At 34.3% G+C, this 22,811-nt stretch overlaps 1 protein-coding gene across 1 annotated transcript; it reads right to left on the bottom strand.

Moving 5' to 3' along the window:
- Positions 1 to 1,493: 1,493 nt before the first annotated feature.
- On the bottom strand, positions 1,494 to 21,902 carry LOC148624732 (uncharacterized). Its single transcript, XM_088567591.1, has 18 exons — positions 21,764 to 21,902; positions 20,577 to 20,733; positions 19,411 to 19,513; positions 18,314 to 18,435; positions 15,417 to 15,537; positions 15,134 to 15,203; positions 14,373 to 14,576; positions 13,239 to 13,374; positions 12,692 to 12,820; positions 11,622 to 11,762; positions 11,126 to 11,200; positions 10,607 to 10,741; positions 9,988 to 10,209; positions 9,664 to 9,786; positions 8,789 to 9,037; positions 8,034 to 8,243; positions 2,397 to 2,513; positions 1,494 to 2,085 (listed from the first exon to the last, which is right to left on the bottom strand). Exons 1-18 carry the CDS (start codon positions 21,797 to 21,799, stop codon positions 1,973 to 1,975), a joined length of 2,463 nt encoding a protein of 820 aa, XP_088423717.1. The 5' UTR covers positions 21,800 to 21,902; the 3' UTR covers positions 1,494 to 1,972.
- Between the last annotated feature and the right edge of the window lie 909 nt (positions 21,903 to 22,811).

Raw genomic sequence — 22,811 nt, forward strand, 5'->3', positions numbered from 1 at the left:
AGGCAACATTTTAAAGAGCTGAGAAATTAAAACTAATGCACGACATCAAAAACTCAAAGTACTGAATTATTTTTGTTTGTATACGGTGGATCCATTTACATATTAGGGGTTTCGATCTAGAAATTTGTAATAGGGTGAGCAAGATTACAGCGGTAATCAAATGACAAGGACCAGACATGGAAACCAGGCAAACACAACAAAGCACATAAAATAATCAAAATAATACAAAGTAACAACAGTAAACGAGCAACTCAGACTCCACTAAAAACTGGGAGCATGGACCGGGTGCACCGGTAGGGTAAGCGTCCTCTGCTTTTCTAGAAACACCCACCGAGTTAAAGATATTAATAGCTCATTTTTCCTTCATAATTAACAAAAGTTCCTAAATAGGTGGGTGCAAACCCCCAAAACGCTTCTCTTAATGATCCAGTGAAATTGAGTAGACCTATTTAAATATACTCTACTAGAATTATTGCTAAGGGATCAGCTACTAATCACAGTTTGTATTTTTTTATAAACAAATATTTTAATTTCTCATAATATGAAACTTTCAGTAGGAAAGGCCAAACAGAACAATGGAAGCAGACACTTTGATACGGGACAAATATCGAGTAGTATAACACGGTGACTATGAGATAAAGCGAAATAATTTGACATATTAAAATTCATTTTCTGTCCAGATCCATCTATGCGGATATGAATTAGGTAAATAGTGACAATGTTTTTTGTATATTGTGTGCTGCTGATATAATTATACCAGCTGTCAAAACTACTAACGGACTGCAGGTCATTTCATATAGTGAACAGTGATTAGCAAAACGCATGTTTAGTTCTATAATATTGACGAAATTCAACTTAGGTGAAAAAAGAACGCTTACAACTTATTTTTGACAACGCAAGTAAGGTCTATCAACATAATATTTTCTTCAGCTTCCAAAAGAATATGTTAAAAGTATAATAGAATCAGAGCATCTATCTTGCAGAGAAGAGATTGTTTGGGGAATCTGCGGTAATATGGGCAAAAAGGCAATGCATGATTGAAAAACCTTCCGGATTCTGGCAAGAATTTACAAAAGGCTCCTGGTGATATATTGTACGATATAAGGTTCCCTTTAGTAAACCTCAACTACTTCTGGAAAAAATTTCTACATGTTTTATTCTTGAAATTTCTGAAGTCAACAAAGTCTATGGTTCATTCTATGACCAGAAAGTTGATATTTTTAACTCTTGTCATCGTCCAAATGCAGGCTATAATTTCATGCAATGTGAAACAGACCCTGTATGGAGAATGAGGAATAGAATTCAAATCGTCACTCAATTTTTCTCTTATTGGCGTTTACATCTTTGGTAGTAAATCCTTTGAAGGGGAATTAAAACCCGTTATCACGGTTTACAACGAAGAATTGGAGCGAAGGACCAGAACGATTATTTGTAGCGAAGGAAACTACATGTACACAATAATACTGTCATGTCCTGATAGTAAGGATACAAGATACCAAGACTAAAGTTGAATTTATTTATCAAAACAAATTAAATTAAAAGTGTTCTTTTTATTTAGATCAACACTGTATGGGTTAGAAAAAAAACGTTGCAAATACAGGGGCTTGCTCCCACTATCAAATATGTAGCCCCACAGGTGTGAGTTATATACTAGTGCATGGGGCTACATATTTGAGAGTGGAACCAAGCCCTTGTGATCGTGCTATCATCCGAAAAAATAAAGTATTATAAATTGCAAATGTACTTATTCAAATATGTTATTGTACGGAGCATGTCCACAAAAACTACAGAATCTAAAACACATTTCCTTCATCCGACATATATAAACAAAGACTCAGTATTACCTGTTTTGTAATTAACTTACAAATTAGTTGACTATTTAATTGACACGTGTTTTGCATAAACAAAAATACATCTTAAATTAATGGAGTTAATATGATCACGTGCATTGCAGAAGTAATATATTACTACCCTATGGACACACGCGACATGTCTTCTGGCAAAATCTAAGCATGTATCCCGGGTTTTCACTACAACTGTCACCTTTGCCCCATATGGCACACAGCGTATGATCATCACGACAAACTAAAAATAGAAATTAATGTCATTTTTTTTAACATTTATAAATGGTTAGTAAATGGTAAGGTAATTTTCGTTTCATTTCGGTACATTAATTACTTTTCTTGCTTTCTTTTGCTGTTTCTTTAAACGCTGTCCGTCCATCTTTTTAGAATGCGTTAGACAACATTTTTATGACTTTCCTAAAATTGTGGTCAGGTGTATCAAGCGCTTAAATGCTGCAATTACAATGTATTAAGATTTTTTCTTCTTGTTCTTAATTAATCGAAAGATTATTATAGATGTACTGAGTCTAAGTTCGCATGATTTTTTCTTACCTTTTTTACAATTATCACATGATTTCCGACAATGACGTAAAGCGTAACCAGGATTACTTTGACAGGCACCATCTTCCGCCCAAGTCGGGCATGATATGTTGTCATCTCTGCATCCGCCTACAATACAAAAAAAATACATATACTCCTATTAATGGTTAGACCCTAGCACCCAACTTTCTCATCTGAAAATTTAGAGTTTTATTACTTGATATAATGACTGTTTCAATTCCTTGAACCCATATAGCGCATTTCTAATGAGCCATGATGGCGTTAAAGGGAATAGGAATCCCAAAAGAGTTTTACTCCAATTTAATAGTATCTATGTAAACATGCAAAAAAATGTGTTTATTTAATTTCAAAGCCTCACTAATAAGCCTCAATTAACTGATAAACACTAACACTGGAGGCTGACATTTTTTCCCAGCATGCATCATGATTATGACGTATCTGTGGCACTAATCTGATCAACTGATACTGCATACATGTGAACCTACCGGCGGTAGTTCAATCCTAACGGAATTAGAACCTTCCTACCGTTCTACCGTTGAAACAGAAAATCTACCGCTTTCCGAACATTATACGGTAAACAAATTTTGGACGCCATTTTTTTATTTACTGAAAGAAAAAACCCGAGAGGATCGAATAACGACATTTCCGGTTGATCAAGGGTAGACAGGTGAACTGTTAATAGACCCTTTTGTGGTAAGTTGGTAAGCATGCTCAATATACACTTCCGCGAGGTGGAGCTTGGGTAGAACAAAAAGAATTTTCCTCGCGGACGTGTATATTGAGCATGCTCTACGCATGCTCATCGACTACCCCAACGTTAGCAAAAAAGGGTCTATTACCGTTAATTAGGGTCATAAACAGTAATTTAGGGCTTTAGTGGTTATCGACGAGACGTAATTTAAAAGATGTGTGATGATTATATAACAACAGGTGATGATTGACAATTATCCGAACTATTAGTGGCACACGCTTAATTGATTAAACGATTTATTACCGACGATTGGGACTGGTGGAGATATTGATGCGGGACATATGATCTTTTGATGGTCATGGAAACGTCAACCATGCATTCACTGAAAATGACTCGAAGCATGGCTTGTTTTTTATCCAAGTCAATGGAGGAACTAAGTGATTTTTTTTCTATTTGGAGCACTCTGACGATCACCAACCATCAAAATGCCGAAACGTAATATTGCATCTTCAGCACCTCCTGCCAAGAAAGAAAAGTATTGTTCCAAATTCAACGCTGCGTGGAAGTCATAGTTAAAGTGGTACCAAGCCAGTAATGACTATTTGAAATGAAATCATGCACGTAGTGACAATTTTTAAATGAAAATCATTAAATTAATTATTGTCAAATTTGCCCAATCGTTTACAGGTTCTCACAAAAGCATTATGAGAACTATTGAATAAAACGCAATACAAACAATACACTGTATTTTCTCACTCGGAATATCTTAACCAAGAATGTTTTGTAAGATGAAATACAAACGAATCGGGAACAACCCATTATTTTTCAGTAGAAAGAACTTTTGTTTGTCGTCAACTTTCCCCTTGTAAGATGCAATATCAAAGTTTTGTGGCTGTAATGATTTAGGTCCTAGCGTAATTTATACACATTCAGTGCTACATTGAGCAGGACAAGCGGACTTATCTGGCTTCGACAAAACTTGAGGTTCTAAAATCCCTTGTTTATTTGTTTCTGTTGAAGCAGTTTTTTGCTGTTTTGAAAAGTATTATGATAATTTACTTATTCCTTTGTTCAAAGTATGTTCCGGTGAAGAGGGATGACTTCTCTTCATTTTAATTTACATGTAACAATAACTTAAGGATGATAATATTTTAATTTCGAGTCGTCGATTAAAGCTTGTTTATCCTAGACGCACATTTTTTTCACATCAACGTAAACGACGTCCTCTTAGGTTTTATGAAGTTCAAGATCAACACACGGACGCTTGTTTAATTGAACTGATCTTGAATAGATCTCGATCTTGAACTTAGACACCACAGTTACATTTAAATGATCAAATGTTTAATAGAGATTAATTCCAGATGTGACTGTTACAAACAAATAAATGTAAATATAAAGTCAAGGTTGTGAAAAACTAAAAAAAAAAAAAATAATAATTGTCAAAATAATTAGTAAGCACATGCTTACACTGCTTTAATAGTGGTACGCCACTGGAAGGAATGATTTTATCACATGTATGATACTTTATCTTATCGTGTGGTCACACAAGAAACAAAATGTGGGTGAAGTAGGAAATATAATTCAAAACAATTGTATAATAAAAAAAAATATCAAAACTTGAAATTGTTTTTTTTAATCAACATTAGGTGTAAAAAAATTAAAAAAAACTGAGAATTGAAAACGGTTTTTAAAAAATTCAATATCATAATTTGAGACAGCACAGTAGGTCATCAGACAAAAATTAGATGTAAATAATACATGTATTACACTTTCATAGTATGTTTATAACAAAAACAAAAATGAGAACAAAAAGAAGATAAACAATAAAAGAGTTTAATTTTCTCTTTGTTTGCATTGCATAAAATTTCAAACTCAAGAATGTTAACTTCTTTAATTTGTAAAAAAAAGTCTTTCAAAATCTTATTTTTTAAACAACTTTTGATTTTGTTTTCAATTCAATTGAATGGTCTCTAAAAATAAGAGAAACAAAAATATATACGTTTTGCATGATAGAGTAATGTATAGAAAAAATATAATTCATCAGCAGTGTCAATGACTTAAATTTAAAGAAAATAAATATATGTCCTTTTTGTTCCATTATTATCTTGTGTATATTCCATTTTACAGAAATGTAAACTTCTCTCACAAGTAAAATAAATTTTCACAACCACTTTCACGATTTTCTACTTGTGACAAACTGTACATTATTCAAAGATTTAGGGTTGTTTACTTAATACTACATCAGATAACAATACAACCGGTAAAAAACTGTTTTGCACATTTGTTGACTTTAAAAAAGCATTTGACACTGTCTGGAGAGATGGTCTGTGGCTAAAAGTTCAAAAATCCAATGTAACAGGGAAAATATTTTCAGTTATTTTCAATATGGATCAGAATATTAGGTCTTGTATTAGGCATCAAAGTAAACTCTCTTCATTTTTTAACTTTGGAGTTGGTGTAAGACAAGGAGAAAACTTTTTTCTGGATGATCTAGAAATCTTTTTGCAAGACAATGAAGTACAAAATCTAGATTTGATAGAAAGTTCATGCTCAGAAATGTTTTATGTATATGTCAAAATATTTGTAATGCTTTATGCAGATGATACAATTATAATGTCAGAAACAAAGGAATCTTTGCAAAAAGCATTGGTTGTGTTTGCTAATTACTGTAAAGATTGATTGATTGTTGGGTTTTAACGCCCGAGCAGCAGTATTTCAGCTATATTCAGGCGCTGAACATGAAGTGGATGATAAAATGAACATGAAATGAAAAATGGGATGGGACACAAGGAAAATGGGGTCGAGAAATTTTTATTGCCACTGGAAATAGGGAGAGTTGGGTAGGGTCGGGCAATGTAGCCTCCTGTGGCGAAGCTAAATGGTTCCTACTTCGGCAGAATACCACAGTAGGGTTCGTAAACGTGTGAGGAACGTGGCATCTTTCCCAACACGGTGCACCACTATGGTTTGCGGTCAGGGTTCCGTGTTATAGCCTGATACCCCCAGTATGTAACACACCAGGGGTTCCCCATTCCACCACCTGGGGCACACATCCCAGTTGCTCTGTGGGCAGAGCGTCCTAGCCCCCAGATAGGGTTCTGAGCACTATTTAGTTGTCTTTTATGACAAGCATAGCGCTGCTGCAGGCCTACTCTTTTATAACCCGGACCTGCACGGGGTAATTATTGTAAAGAATGGAAATTACAAGTTAATACTGGAAAGACAAAAGTTGTTGTCTTCAGTAAAAGAAAGTGTAAACAACATTTTCAATTTCAAATATATAACAAAAATATAGAAATAGTAGAGTCGTATATATATATATCTAGGCACGGTTTTCAATTACAGCGACAGTTTCACTATTGCAAGAAAGCGTCTAACATATCAAGCCCAAAAAGCTCTTTTTTGCTCTCTATAGGAAACTAAGAAACATTCCACTACCACTAGATTTACAGTTGAAGTTATTTAATACTTTGATATCACCAATACTGTTATATTCCTCTGAGGTCTGGGGTTTTGAAAATAAGCAAAATATTGAAAAGCTGCATCTTAAATTTTGTGAAAATATCCTTAAGCTGTGAAGCAGCACTCCAAATTTTATGGTTTATGGAGAGTTGGGTAGAATTCCACTTGAAATATTTATTAAAGTAAGAATGGTTAGCTTTTGGGCAAGAACTATGCAAAAAGTCAAGAACAAAAACTATCAAATCTAACGCTTTGGCTTATGATAAAATTGCATGACAATAATCCAACCAAAGTTAGGTGGGTTAACTATATTAAATCTATCTTGGATGATACGGGTCTTAGTTACTTGTGGAACGAACACGTTAAAGTAAATATTAACTGGCTTAAGGTCACAGTTAAACAGACATTATGTGATCAATTCTATCAATCTTGGTTTTCACAAATGGACACCACATCTCGTGGTGAATTATATTCCACTTTTAAACATGAATTCAGAATTGAACCATATCTTCTCAGATTGTCCTCAACAGAACGTATTCATTTGACAAAATTAAGATGTTCCAACTTAAAACTACCAATAGAAACTGGGAGGTGGTCTGGAGTTCCAGGAGTCAAAGAATATGAATCTTTGTAAAGAAGGGGTGGGAGATGAATTTCACATATTCTTCCAATGTAATAATCCAACGGTTAAGTATTTAAGATCTTGTTACATCCCAGATTACTACTCAAAGCAACCGAATATGAGTAAATTTGGTGGGTTATTGACTACCTGTAATATTCAATTATATAAAAGAGTGTGTGCTTTTTTACGAAAAATTGATAATATCATATGAAAGTGAATGTGTTAAAATATAAATGTGAATCCGTTTGTATTCACATATTTTATGATATTTGAGACGATTCTTATCCAGTAAGAAAATGTCAGTTACAATATTAAAGTATTAAGTATTATTATGTATTGTTCTGAAAGGTAAAAACAGAAAATTGGTTAATTGTATCGGTTGACATAGTCATAATAAAGATGACCAAACCCTGGCATAAATGCTAGCTGAAAAATTAGCACAATACTGTATATACTTGACCATCAGATTATGTGTGACGTCAATTTTCTTGTCGGAGAAGAGGGAACAAAGATTGATATTTGCAAGTGCAAGTCAAGTATTCTATAACATGCTCTAATGTCCATTGGCAGAAAAGGGTGATAATATCCTTTACTGAACCTAGCATCTTCAGGGTCATATTAGAGTAAGTCAATAAGGTTAAAAATACACTTTTCAAATTCAAACTAAGCAACATTTAAAGAGCTGAGAAATTAAAACTACTGCACCACATCAAATCTCATAGTACTGAATTATTTTTGTTTGTATACGGTGGATCCATTTACATATTAGGGATATGGTTAGACCAAGTAGTAGTTGACTTAACTTTTCTTGTATTTCTGACGACCTTTTATCCTTAAATAGAATCATACAAACCTCCGTCATCATTACTACTGCCTCCACGATCCCTCTGAATACGTTCAGTCGTGGTACTAAGGTCATTCCCGGAATCCTCCCTGGTGTTAGGGCATACCCCACAAGCCCGTTTACATGATTTCAACATATAGTCTGGATTAATGTCACAATGTTCATTCCTGGCCCAAGCTTCACATTCTTGTCTCTCATCAACACACTCACCGTCATCTTCTAAATTCAACGAAAATGTACATGAAAGAAGCCTTTCGTGTCAAGTTTAATAGTTTTACATTCTTAAATTAAACATGGCTTGAGAAGTCACTTTGGAAACAATGCAACAGTATAACTATTAGTTTTACAAAGGTAATTGATATTAATGGCCACTAGCTGCACATGGCATCTTAAAAATGTTACCACTTACTTTTAAGTGAAAACACAACCTTATGCCAGGTGTTTGTTAACGATGTTAATATATGACTTTCCATAACAGTACTGTTAAGGTGATTTTAATAGGATTCCTGTTGGGACCTTCTTTAACAGTTCCCTAAGACTAATATCGTTAACATTTCAGAAATTTATTTGCTTTCATCTTTGTAAAGCAATCAATCAAAGGTGGAGCATCAAAACTGTTGTGCTTGATTGAGTATTTATATAAAAATATCCTGCCGATCCTAAAATACATCTCAAAACGACTAGGTTCCTCCGGTTCCCTTTAATAGTGCCATTTGATCCTACTAGTTAAAATTTCATATTATGATGCACTAATTAAATTTTACCGTTTTCCTCTTCCTCTACAACTACATCGTCATCCTCTTCTTTCTTATCGTCCCATCTTCTTCCAGTATTTATGTCATCATCATTGGTATTTACATCTTCCTCTTCATCAAACACATCCATGTCCATTTCATTACAAGATCGACAAGACTTGGCACAGTTTCTTCTCATCCACGACGGGTTTTTGATACATTCGGCTCTACTGGCCCATCCGTCACACTGTGCATCGTCGTGATGATTCCTGCAGACGCCTAATAAAAAATGAATATTGATAGAAACGACTCGTGATCTGTAACATTGTAATGGGCAAACCTTCGATAACCCAGCGATTTATATTAACTGCCTTTATAACCAGGACCAAAGGAACTCGAAAGTACGGAGAAGGAATTTGATTTATCTATTTAAACCAACTAGACTAAGTAAGCAGTTGTTTTTTCAAGTTCAGAAAAGGAACCAGCGCTCGATGACAGTATACCGTATATAGCGGGTTTGTTTTTGTTGATGCCAAAGGGACAGTTATGATGAAATGTATTTGATTTAAGCAACTTGTTACATGGTATGTTTTGTGTAAAAAAAAACAGAGCAGAGATCTTTCTCGCCTCTACTAACCTGATGAATATAGGGAAAATGAAGGCCTTGCTAAAATGACACGCTAAATACCATACTTTTCTCAGTATTGGAATTAATAGAACATAACTATGTAGTCATAGAATTCTCTCAGAATGACAAAACTATACTATCAGGTGGTCCTGTGGAAACTTAAGCTTCCTTTGTAGAGCAGACGTATAGAGTGTTTGGAGATTCTTCTAACTTCCCCTTGTTTTTTTCCACAAACCATTTTTGGAGCATGACCCAAGTTTATATTGCTTATATTTACCGCCAACACACCGGTCACATGATTTTCTGCAGTTTGGAATCATCCAATCGGGATTTTTGTTACACTCATTCTTGTCTGCCCATCGCTTGCATTGTCTTGTATCATGCAGATCTCGGCAGCTTCCTGTAAAATGAATGCTTATTATGTATATTTTAAATTATTTTTGTAATTCTTTTGTTGAAAAAAGGTTAAACTATTTCAAACAAATGTTTTGGACTTATTTTAGAATTACTCTTTTAGTGTAATGATCATAGCTTTTTTTCAGACCTGTATGCTTCAGCTTCTAGCTAACCAATGCAGATTCCTTAAATGTATAGCCCTTACTTGCAGTTCGTCCACTCCTATCACTTTCATCCTCCTCCTCTTCTTCTTTGCTACTGTCGTCCTGTTGTGGTTGTTCTGTTGTCAGTTTGTGACACAGACGACACGATTTGCGGCAATTTTCATGCATCCATATTGGATTTATGCCACATTCTCCCTGTTTTGCCCATTGGTCACACTTTGATTCACTGGTGTACAAATTTCTACAGTTTGTTGTTGCATCATCTGAAATCACACCACACGTTTAAAATAATTAAAAGAAAACAACCAAACAATATCAAATAATTTGCAGATGAGTTGTCTACAAAGTGATATAACGCTTGTTCCGTATCTGCCATGAGGACAGCTTCACGACAAACAGAGCAATGTTTTATATACGGCTCCAGAACAAGAAGTGATGGTGCCGGTAACTGTAGAATGTCTATGCGACACCGTTTTAACAGTTCTGGCATCACTCATGCTAGCTGGATGTTAATGTAAACTTGTGAAATATGAACTGGTTTGTTTATCGATTGAATTCTGAAAGAAAACACTAAATAGAACAGCCTTTAAAAACACCATATCAGAGTTGTAGGCAAACTTACTCTCATGTTGTTAATGTAGATTACATAATGTTACTTACATTCTGCTTTGCGTTTATCACACATATTACAGGTCTTCCTACAGTTCTCCGTCATCCATTCTTCACTGGTAACACAATCGCCCAAACTGGCCCAATTTTCACATTTCTCTGGCGCGAATTTATCTATGCATTCAGCTACAAAACGCAAGTACATACAGTAAGATCAAATACAAGATTCATTTTTTCAGGGACCACTTGAAATCCTTAAAGAAGACAGAGCAAGTTACTGACGACAACACTTTGAAAGTTTATTCATAAGCATTTACAGAGATTATAACTTCAAAAATGATCAAATTTTGACAGACAGAAGACAAAGAGAAATTCAAGAAAATATGGACAAAAAAAACATGAGGAATTGGCAAGTTAAAGGAGCATGAATAAGCTAAAATTCTAAATAAATAAATGAACGGCATGAAGGTAGGTAACGCTATTCATTGATGACGCTTTCAAACATTGTATGCATGTGATTATTTTAAAATGTGAAAACAACGAAATGTGAGATCTTTCAGTGTTACTTACCGATAGTCCAATTTCTTGGAAACAAGTTTGCGAATGTACCCAGCCACATCCAAGCCCAGGTCATTACATGCTCGCCTTGAAAGACATCATTTTTTTTTAAATAAAATTTTATTTTAATTAGTTGTAACAAAAATTATACGACCGACTAATGTAAACCTTTGCAAAGGCATGTTTATAATTATAAACATGAAAATTCCTGCAGCACAGTTAAGTAAACCCGATTTCTACCTGTATTGTTAAAGCACCACCTATCATTTTCGGTATCCTCTGCTAATTTGTCGTTGTTTCGACGAAAAGTTCAAAGCGTACGTGTTATGATAGTAAAAAAAAAACAAACAAATAAGGTTAAAAGGAAAAGCAGTCCGTGTACAATCAATGTTCACAATACCTAGACTATGTTTTTACAATCAGAATATCAAATTTACAATGCAATATTATACTTTTTTTTTTAAATAATGTCCTTAAAGTTTGTACAAGCACCTTTAATATTACTTACCTCCATCGTCTTCACCACCAGTCTCACACGCCTTGCAGGCCTTTCTACAGGATGCCTTCATGAATTTCTCATTGGCTTTACATTCGCCCTGAGCTGCCCACACATGGCATGCCCATTCATCGTAAGTATTTGAGCAAGTCTCTGTAATAAACGTTAGCTGCATCATTGTTATTGTAAATATTTCAAATTGAATGACATTGATGATTTTTGCTAACCTTTGTAGACAAAAGTTCTAATGGCAACGTGAAGAGAATATAACAGAAAAAGACTTATCTATGAGTTTGAGATATCAGTAGTTTTGCATAATTGTTACTGTTTTATCATAATCGGAGTTCTAGTTCGATCAATATCCTGAATGATTTCCTGTGAAGACCGACGCTAGCTGGTTGTGTCTTTTTACGTTGAAGGTTACTTATCATTTTCACAACAACAAATTATTACAGTTTAATACAGCGGTTCTTGGATCTCCTGCGTCAATCAAGCACCTCTATAACGCATGATCTGCTATGGTGAATGTGCTCACCCTTTTTACAGAGACGGGCGCATTCATATAAACTAGAAATACTTCGAGCAAGCTCACAAAGAGAAGATCCGCCGATGCAAATGGATTCAAATGTAAAACCTTTGATTTGGATTAACCTCCCTTTGGAGTCATTGAACAGTGATTGTATTTCTTCATGCACATCTACATACAATATACCCAACATTCTCATAAAATATCATCAAAAATCCTGGGGCGGTTTAAGAGGAGTTGTGCTTACGAAGTTGTAACATGTGAAACCTTAAGCTTGGATTATCTCCCTTTGGAGTAAGCCGACAGTATTTAAATTCCTTCCTGCACATTTTCATATGATACTTGACCTTCCATTAAACTTTTAAAAAATTCCCAGGCAGTTTAGGAGGATTGCGCTTACAAGAAATGTGGTCAGACGGACGAACAGACAGACAGACGGGTGATTCCTATATACCCCCTAACTTTGTTTGCGGGGACATAATAACCTGCAAACTCACAACAAATATGGGAAAACTCATTTTACTTCCTTTTCTTGGTGTAATTTATTATAACCTACCGTCAGTATCTGTAGGTTGATCAGCTTGCTGCCCTTCTTGGCAATTTTGTGTTCCATCCGGACAAATGCATTTACAGTTCTGGTCAACAAAACCTCCATCACGACATTGAATGTTACTGGGACACCTTTCTGAAACATAGCAGCTAAATTCCAAATTACAAGTAGATGTAATTAAGCTACAATATTTTGGTTTGTGTAGCTGTCTTACTATGAAATTCGTTGGCTTTCAAATGCCATTTATGATAATATGCGTGTTGTTTCATGTTTCTTTCTCCCTTATAATATCATTGCAAACTTGAATATGAACAAATTTAAACTTTATAATAATCATAAATTGGTCTAGAAGAGACAAAAGCTAAATAAAGAAAGCGCACAGAAACACCAATCTGAAATCAAATCCACAAAAAAAACTTACTACTGAAAAAAAAAAATATGGCCCTATCAAACATTTGGAGGAAGCATGATACAAATAAAAAATCAACTGAATAAAAAAGACCAGACATGAAATATTTCGTGTAAGTACATGCATGGATGGATCGAATTTTACCTGCACATCTATACAATCTGTTGATAGCTTTGACGTCACTGAACGATAATTCCTTCCTCCAGACTTTACCGATAGATTCCTCTTTAGACTTATCTTTAGCGCGGATTGTCTGAGATTTACCATCACTCGAAAATGCCTAGAAAGATATACTTTTTTACTATATCTCTTGTCCGAGGTTCAAAATTAAAAAAAAATACTTCAACCTCGGTAAAAAAATAACGATAACGGATAAGCACGTGTCTCATTTTCATTTCATTTCATCTATCTCTTGGTTAGTTTTCAAATAAACAATGACCATATTTAAGCCACATTTTATGAAAATACGTAAATTTTCAAAAGGATCCTTGCCATTGAATAAATATTTTCGCTTTGCTACCAGATTTTTTATTAAAGAAGCGACCATTACTGCACATGCGCTGATTAAGGTCACCAGAAGTCACATGCATACGAATTTATCTAGGTCGACTTTTTGTCTTGCAAGACAATAAATAAATTGACATCTAATTCGTGTATTTAATGCGCTTTATTTGTGGATATCAAATGAATTTATACAGGAAAAGTACACATTAGTAGAAATAATTCAAAGTTGAGGTATATTTCAACAGAAACAAAAATTTACGAAAATGACAACTAATGCAGCTTTAAATAAATACAAAAAAAAAGTTTTATATAAATACTGAACATGATAAATCAACAGGATCAGAATCTAACACATAGGAAGATGGTGATCGAAAAATAACTTTTAAGGTAGAAGTGCTAAAAATGTAGATATCGAAATAGGTAGCTTAGTCCAGCACATGTGCAATACACGGAATGAAGTCTGATCACTGCTTCAACAGCTAATCTACCACATTTTTTTTACAAATTTAACCACACACACACACACACACACGTGTGTGTGTGGTAAAAAAATAGCAAGTTCCGCAATATAAATCCTATTCATTCCTGTAACACTCAACAGTTTGTAACGTTTTTTTACGGGAAAGTGTTGCACCTAACAACTAAGCCTGTTCAGGAAATTAGCGCGGAAGGATCTATTAAGCACTATCAAACAAAGTTCAAATAAATTTGAAGTAAGTACATCGTATCTCTTAGGTTTGCACGTGACCTGGCAATCTTGAGTATATTACATACCGTGATTCCGTAATGCATGACAGATGAGTACTCATAGTTGACATCATACTGATTTACTTCCCTCCCGGAATATTTGTTAAACCAGATACGCATACTAGGCTCAACATTGCCATAAACAATTTCTATGAAATCATCTCTGTTGGGAAGCTGATGTTCATGGACAAGTCCTAAAGCATGTCCTATCTCGTGTAAATATAGACCTTTCTAAAATATTGAGGTACATTTGTTAGTATATGTAATATATTTGTAATGTGTAGTCTGCATTAGGTGAGGGTTGCTGCCTCATCTAAACTAATTAAACCCCGCCGCATCTTGTGCGGCTATCCTCAGGTCATGGTTAAACTTGTATGATTTTGCATTTTGGTTTTTATAATTTTAGGTTTTAGTGTAATGCACATTTCGCTGAACCGATATATTTACTGCTTCAGAGGCCAGCCAAAGGCAGATTTCGGTGTTAAGAATTTATTTCATTGTTCGTTGAATGCGCTTAGTATCACTTTTTTGGGGCATTTTCTCCGTTTCCACTTCTGTCTTATCATATATTTTTGTTATTTTATAGTTTTCTGAAAGCACCGCTCTATTTTTCCGTTTCTGTCAACATGTATGTTTGTTTCATAACATTATCGCATGCCACAATGAAACCGATGTACCGATTTGTTTATTGTTACTTTCGTTCCCTGATATGATACCTCCGTTCCATTTTAACACTAAGCCCGCGACACGTGACAATTATGTAAATATTTTTATGAATGGATACATGCCCATCTACATCCATTGACATCTAGATTTAGGACCTGCATGCCTCCAACCATACCCAACTGTGAATTACATCTGAAGTCATAAAATATTATTTCCCATTCATTTCACGCAAGAAAATACAACTACACAAATCTACACTATTTCGTAATGCCGATTTATATCCAAATTTGCTATCATAATTGGGTGCACAGCCCCCTTATACCGATGCCCCAAGAATCGTTTCAAGTATCAAGTATATAGCACATAGATGATTACTTTTGAATTCCCGTGAGTACAAACACTTACCCCATACCATTCTGGAACCGTACATAGTTCACGTCACTTCTTGTTTTCTCTCTGAATTTGACACAGGAGTATTTCTCCCACTCTCTCATGGCCACTTTAATCAAATATTTCTCTTTGTCGGCTGGAATATATTTTAGAAATAACATTTTAAAGAACTATAATGAAACTACGGAAGCCATTTTGGGTCGTGCAATTTACTTTTTGTAATTTGTAATAACAGATTAGAAATTGACACTATTATTGCCGCAAAGTTGTTAAGGGAGAATGTCCGTCTACCTGAGTCGGCAATTGATATCTTATAAAATCGGACTCTTAATCAAAGTACTCATATACTGAATCAATTTAAATCGATTGTTTGAATTTTTACACCTAAAATAATCGTCAAATTGCAAAAATATGGGGTAAAAAAAGTACGGGGATCGAATTCAAACGTTTCTCAAAGAAAACTGATTGTTATAAATGGTTATTATTGAACTGTACATTTTATTTTTAAATTCATCTTTCTGATTACGAAGGACATTTTAAAGAATACACACACCAAAATTCATAATGCATCGTAGCAGTGCTCCATTTTGCGTAATATTCTGATTCGATATCGGTTTACATGGAACATTTGAATGAATTAACACAAAACTCTCCGACATTGTGCATAATTGAACTACAAGCTATTACAATGTAGTTGGCCTTTCTCGGTTTTTAAATTTTCAGGTAGAAGTTCAATGTATCGACCTTCAGGTCGAAACTGTCTGATAAATAATTTAAACTTGAACCACAATCATTGAAATAAATCATATCCATAGAAACATGATCCTCTCAACTAGCTACATTTCTCATTTGTGCTCAGTCTAGGCTTTATAGCTCAAGTGCTACAAGTTATTTCATAGACACCTATGTGTCACGTGAAAGCGCCTAGTTCCAAAGACATGTACATTAAAATATTTGTAAACGATAAAGTCTTAGAATATAAATTCAACAATAGTGTCTGGTGCAGGAACATTAGCCATGCATCAACAGTTTTATTATAACAATATACACATGACAAAAATAGTCATCTAGAATGATTATTGCAAAAAGCAATAATACCAGACCAAATATGACAAGATTCCCGAGAAATGTATTATCGAAATTTCTGTGCCATCGTCTAAGCAAAGTTTCATTTTTATTTGTCATTTCCATGCTTCCGAGGCGGTAACCGTAATAAAAATACATGATGCAGTGGGTGATACGTCAGGAAGGTTTCGGGGTTATGCTTCCCCTCTTTAAAAGAAGGGCCTAAATTTGAGCTGCAAATAATAGCCTGACTCCTTTTTTTATACAAGTTTCTGGATCGGAACCCTTCCCCTTATTTCCGCCAGGCCTGCATGAAATATCTGAGGACAGCTCTTCCAAATGGTACTCAGCCTCTTTATAATTCAATTCTATGATTGATGATTATTTATAATCTCGCAGGATTTTCATTTCTAGCTAATCTAAAACATCAAATGATTTATTATGCGTCTAAAAATAAGTAGGCAACTTGAATAAATCGACACTGAACGACTAGTTTATTCGGGTTAATGCATAAAAATCAACAGACACTGGTAAGAATTAAAAGGTCAACTATTTTTAATCGGTCAATATGCCAATGGGACTGCTTTCCTGCGGTATTGTAAGGTAATTGCTGATGCTATCCATCCTCCGAAGTCAGGGCTTTGAGTCCACCTTCGCTCCCTCAAACTCCTGACATCACCCATTCAATGAAAATTGATTTGACATAATACGAGGTAATGGACGATCCGATATAGTAACCAAAAGTTGTATGATGTCACAAATGATGTAATATGAGCAAAAATGATAACTGTAGATTCTGTTTAGAGTCTTTACTATACAAAAAATGACGATATGTATAGGAATTTTATAAGTTATATCGAAGAGTTTCTGTCACGAGTGATTTGATTGGATTTTGGATCTGGGTTAAATTTAAGTAACTCAATAGATGGCGCTGGACGATACCCGCTAAATATGAATGAGTGATTTCAGGGGTTTGAGGGAGCGAGGGTGGACTCAAAATCCCGACTTGGGAGGATGATGCTATCAGGCTTTACAAATCTAAATTGAGGCTCTGATGGGCTGCTATATCAGTTCTCATCTTCGATCTATATTGATAAAAAGGGAACCTTCATCTTCAACTTTGCGGCAAATTTTAATGTCAATACTTGGTGTCGGTATGTTAAGTATCATGTGGGTATAGTGGTATCCATCTTTTATGACAATGTAACATGTTCTTTACACAACTCTTATCTTATTCTATATAACATGACCATTTATATCAAATTGTTAATTTGTTTTATCAAATAAGTAATATCTTATATCAAACTAGTAACTTGTTAAAATCAAATTAGTAATAAGTTATATCAAATTTAATAATCTGTTATAAAGAAAATAATTGTATGTTATAAAAATACTAATCTGTTATAACAAATTATGTAAAAAGTAAATTGTATGGCCCTAAAAGGCTTCCGTAATAATTTATTTGTAAAATCGAATTACATGTAAAAATTGTTTATATCAAATTAATAATCTGGTATATCATATTGCTACATCGTTATATCAAATTAGTATTAACTTTTTAAATCAAATTAGTGATTAGTTATATCAAATTGAATCATTTGTTATAACAAATGACTTATCTGTTACAACAAATTATCAACAAAAAATAATAATAATAAATTGCATGGCCCTAAAAAGACTTTCTTATGAAACATGAGTTATGTTTAGAATCTATATTCTCATCACTTAATGTTGGTTTGGCAGTTTATTTCGAAAAAGATTTTGTTGCTCTTTGCTGATCTGACCTCTTGGTAATATTCCTTATGTGGAGACATCAAAATATCTATTTATGTCTACATAAGACTTACAAAAATGCCCTGGAGCAAAATGATATGGCATCACTCCATCTGTCCATCTCAAATCCAACTGTCGAACTGCTTTTCTTTTCTTCCTCTTGTGGTCGAAGAAAGGCATTTCCCGTAAATCCCCACTGTGACAAAAAATATATCACAGTATGTAAAAACACACATAACTAAAACACAAATCAGTTCCACGTTTTGATTGATAATCATTGATGTTGTAATGGCCAATTCTTTCCTAAGTGATGGTATTCATGGTGTTTTTTTTATGTTTTAACTATACCTAGCCTTGTCTTTTCAAAGTATTCGGTAAGACGAATGTAAACTCCTTTTAGTAACATGGTCATAGAAAAATCCATAATACCATTTCTTTGTGAAATCTGCATTGTAAAGCAGCTATTCCAAGCAGAACAAAAATTATTAAATCCCATATTTCTTCCCCTTATAAAGTTTGTTATGGAGAGATTTATTTCTCAATCTGTAATACCAAAGCTATCTCTTACTTCATAGACCGTCTTTCATTGTAGCTATAAAACTTTGATTTAACATTAATCAATGTTGAAAAGCGATGGTCTTTTAACACTCAGATGCTTATAGGAGAGTTCGTCAATCTCATTAGTGATGTCATATTCACTAATTTGCATATCATTAAGTGTCAAATTGGTTGGCAAATAAACAACTAAATAAACAATTGACAATTTCATGATTAGAATCCCAATTTTCAAAACGTTTTAACTTTGTTATTTTACATCCAATTTTGGTTATATAAAATGGTTCATTTAGATTAAATAATTCATATTATGTATGTGAATTTATAACCCCTATTTTTGTATAAAATTATAATTAAAATCTTATATACATATGATATAATTACTGAATATTTATTTAAAAATTCCACGGATAAAAAGAATTTTATTGGCAATGTTGGGAACCAAAAGAATTTTTCAATTATCTTTAAAAATAAACAAGTTATGATGATTTAAAGTTGATGCCCCATGCCACTCAATGGATTTTTTGCCAACCAAAACCAAACCACAGGTAAGTGATGACATCATGAAGAACTTTCATATTGGGGAAAGACTTATAAGTTGAACCTAGAAACTTACTATTCAGGTGGTTCATACAGTGTACTAAACTGGTCCTCTGTTAACAACATGTCAAGCTCCGCAAGGATCATCCCGCCAGGAGATACCATACTCTGTGCTGCAACTGCATGGTGATATATGTTTTTTTCATTATAACCACGATTTCATTACTATTATATTTAAGGTACATTAGAAAAGCAAAGCATATGATAGGGTATTGATTGCAAGTGTTGTATAAAATTTGAGTTTAGTGATACATTTTGTACAGGGATATCACATTTTCGGCCGAAAATGGACAACTTATTCCATGGAATCCCCTACCCGTTTTATAAATTTCTGGATCCATTCTTTCTATAACACAACCCCTTAAGTATGTCGTACGTATTTACTTTTTAGTGATGCCAAGTAAGAGAGGATTTGTTTGTTTGTTTGTTGGGGTTTAACGTCCGAGCAGCAATATTTCAGCTATATTCAGACGATGAACATGAAATGGATGACAAAATGAACATGAAATGAAAAAAAAAAAGGATGGGTCTCAAGGATAATAGGGTCGACAAATTTTGATTGCCACTGGAAAAAGGGGATGGGTAAGGTCGGGCAATTTAGCCTCCTGTGGCGGAGCGCAAAGGTTCCTACTCCTATCGAATACCACAGCAGGGTTCTTTAACGTGCGAGGAACGTGGCATCTTTCCCAACACGGTGCACCACTATGGTTTGCGGTCAGGTTTTCCGTATTATAGCCTGACAACCTAAACGTGTGATTTTCGAAAACATATGATTTCGTGTTTTTTTTATGTATAAAAAAATATTTTTACTGATGCTAAACATATGTTTTCATATATTTTAAAACATATGAAAACATATGTTGCAATGTCGCCTGTGTATTTCGACATTTAAGTACATCTATATCAGGAATCTGTTCACAATACATGTAAATATGGAGCTGAAATACCTGTTTTCTTTGTAATAATTATCTATAATACTATTAATTATTTACTCGATTAATGAAAAAAAATGTTGAAGCTCCATGTTCCAAACTTAAAGCAGAGTAGTAAGACTATGCGAAGATCAGCCGATTTCTTCGTGTTTTTATAGTAGATGGACTAAGTGGGGTCAATGAATTTAGGGGGCTGAGGGTGTATCTGATCCATTTACGGTCTTTAAAGCCTCTACCACTTTAATTTTACCATCAATGCCACCCATGGCTTTTACAATGATTTGATCCATGCTTAGCCCTATCGGTTCCTCTGCACTGTGTATGTCTTTGATTTGGACACCTGTTATATTTGCGCTGCGTAACTCGGCTATTGATTGACATCCACATGTCCTCCATAGCACGACAATCTAAAATATTTCAAGTTTAAAATTCAAATATCGTTTGGTAAAAAAAATCATATTGTCTGTAATATATCCATTGTCGCACAACTCCTCTTGCATATATTTTATTGGATGTCGATAAAACTTTATTTGGGAATTGGTTATCATTTGTAGAGCTACAAGAATGATGCTGGTCAGGGAAAATTGAAGATGTTTACTTGTTCAGAGACCTAATATACTAGAAGTATGTTTGGAGATCTTACTCCATTTCTTTATTTTCTTTTGTTTTGGGATGGCTTATGGCTTCTTGTTCCTTTGGACAAAATAAAAAGAAAAGACTGTACCTTCACCACGCACTCCCGGATCTCATTATGATGTTTTTAAACAACTTTTGATAAGAAAGTGGCCTATTTTTATGCTCTTCCTGTGTCACCAAGTGCCAAGTTGATTCACAAGATCAATACGCTGTTAGTTTAAACATATTTTATCAATGAATTATAATGAACAGGATTGGATAGCAGGCTAGGCCTATATACATCATTCCCATACAAGGCAACATACATTACATGGTAATATGTAAAAGAATATTCTGTTCGATATAACTCCTTGCCATTCTTATGTGACATATTTCTTAAATACAGAGTTTACCAATCTTTATACAGAATAGTCATTAAAAGCTAACAATGTTTAGGCAGTCAAGTTAAAATAGGAATTCTCAAGTCTTTAGTTACTTCAACTGTGATACAACAACACTTGAGAAAATAAAAACTTGGGGACATCAAATTTATAATTGGCAATAGGAATTCATTAAAATTTTTACAATATTCCCCCTTTTAAAGAATGTCACTACTTCTATTTGGAAACAAACTAGACTGCATTTCTATTTGTTTCTGTATTTTAAAAATCACATGAGAGTGCGGTCATTGACCTACTTTAAACCATTAATTTGTCTGCTGTCTCCTCGTGATCATATTCAAGACTTCTTACTTGTTGATCATTGCACGGCTTCGTCCAATAATCCGCCTTCTAAAGAAACAACTAAAGCATAAAAACTTACCGCATATAGAAAAAGGGAATTTCGAACTCCAATCATTCTTTATCTGGTTTGAGATCAATCAGCTGGATTTTAATGGAAGTGTATGGTAGGAGTAACTGACATCTTTTTGAACGGAAGTTCTTGTTAGTGTCACAAGTACTTCGGATGTAATTAAATAAGTTCATGGGTTTAGTTAGTTTGCATGCTAAGCACAAGTCAAAGTCAACCATGATGAAATGTGTATTTCGTGGATAAGATATGCTAAAAAAAGGCCGTATTGTACTAAAATCAGCAAGTTTGATATTGCCTTTGGAATCCAATGCTACTCAGGGGCGTAGCTAGGCCTGTTTTATTTGTACGCAAAGTTACGGCGAGGGGTCTTGGGGGGGGGGGATCGCTCAATGCCCCCAGTGAGTCATTGCATAAAACCTTTATTTCATCTTTAAAATGTGTGTTTTTATTTTTGTTACTTTTTCCGAAAGTACCCAGCTGCGTATTTGCATATAGGCAGCTACGCCCCTGCTAGTCCTTAAAAAGTGAGATGTTATAAGAGAACTACTAAATAAGTCCCCGCTCTATTCAACATTTGTGTACATCATGCTTACTTGTTACATGTACAAAAAAGTGTATAGGCCCATGTTTCAAACGCATTAAATACTTTTTGCAACAAGAATGTTTTGAAATTGCAAGCCAGATTGCTGTGTCTTGGTTACTCGATTCCTGATGAATCGTAGCTTGTCAAAATTAAACGGTTTGAAGTTGGTGTCTGATATGTTTCTCTAACAAGCGCATAGCTTTCAGGAGAGAAGTTACTTCATGTAAGCTATATAGGAGTGTCTCTAGCAATGTCAATTTCGGATGTCAATTTCTCTAAATGAGAGAGAAATGTATTTCAGATAGTAAGGTATTGGGATTATAAGGATTAAACACTGTTTTTTTCCAGAATTCATGGATGTGTAAAATAGGACCATTCACTCACAAACTTAACATAAAAGTTATTTTAAGGACCTTTATTGGTTTTGTGAGTGAATGGTCCGATTTTACACATCATGTAAAAAAGCGTGTTGAA

The sequence above is a fragment of the Perna viridis genome, chromosome 2 (assembly GCF_037379345.1).
Source record: "Perna viridis isolate PV_CMFRI_1.1 ecotype Kerala chromosome 2, ASM3737934v1, whole genome shotgun sequence".
NCBI lineage: Eukaryota > Metazoa > Mollusca > Bivalvia > Mytilida > Mytilidae > Perna > Perna viridis.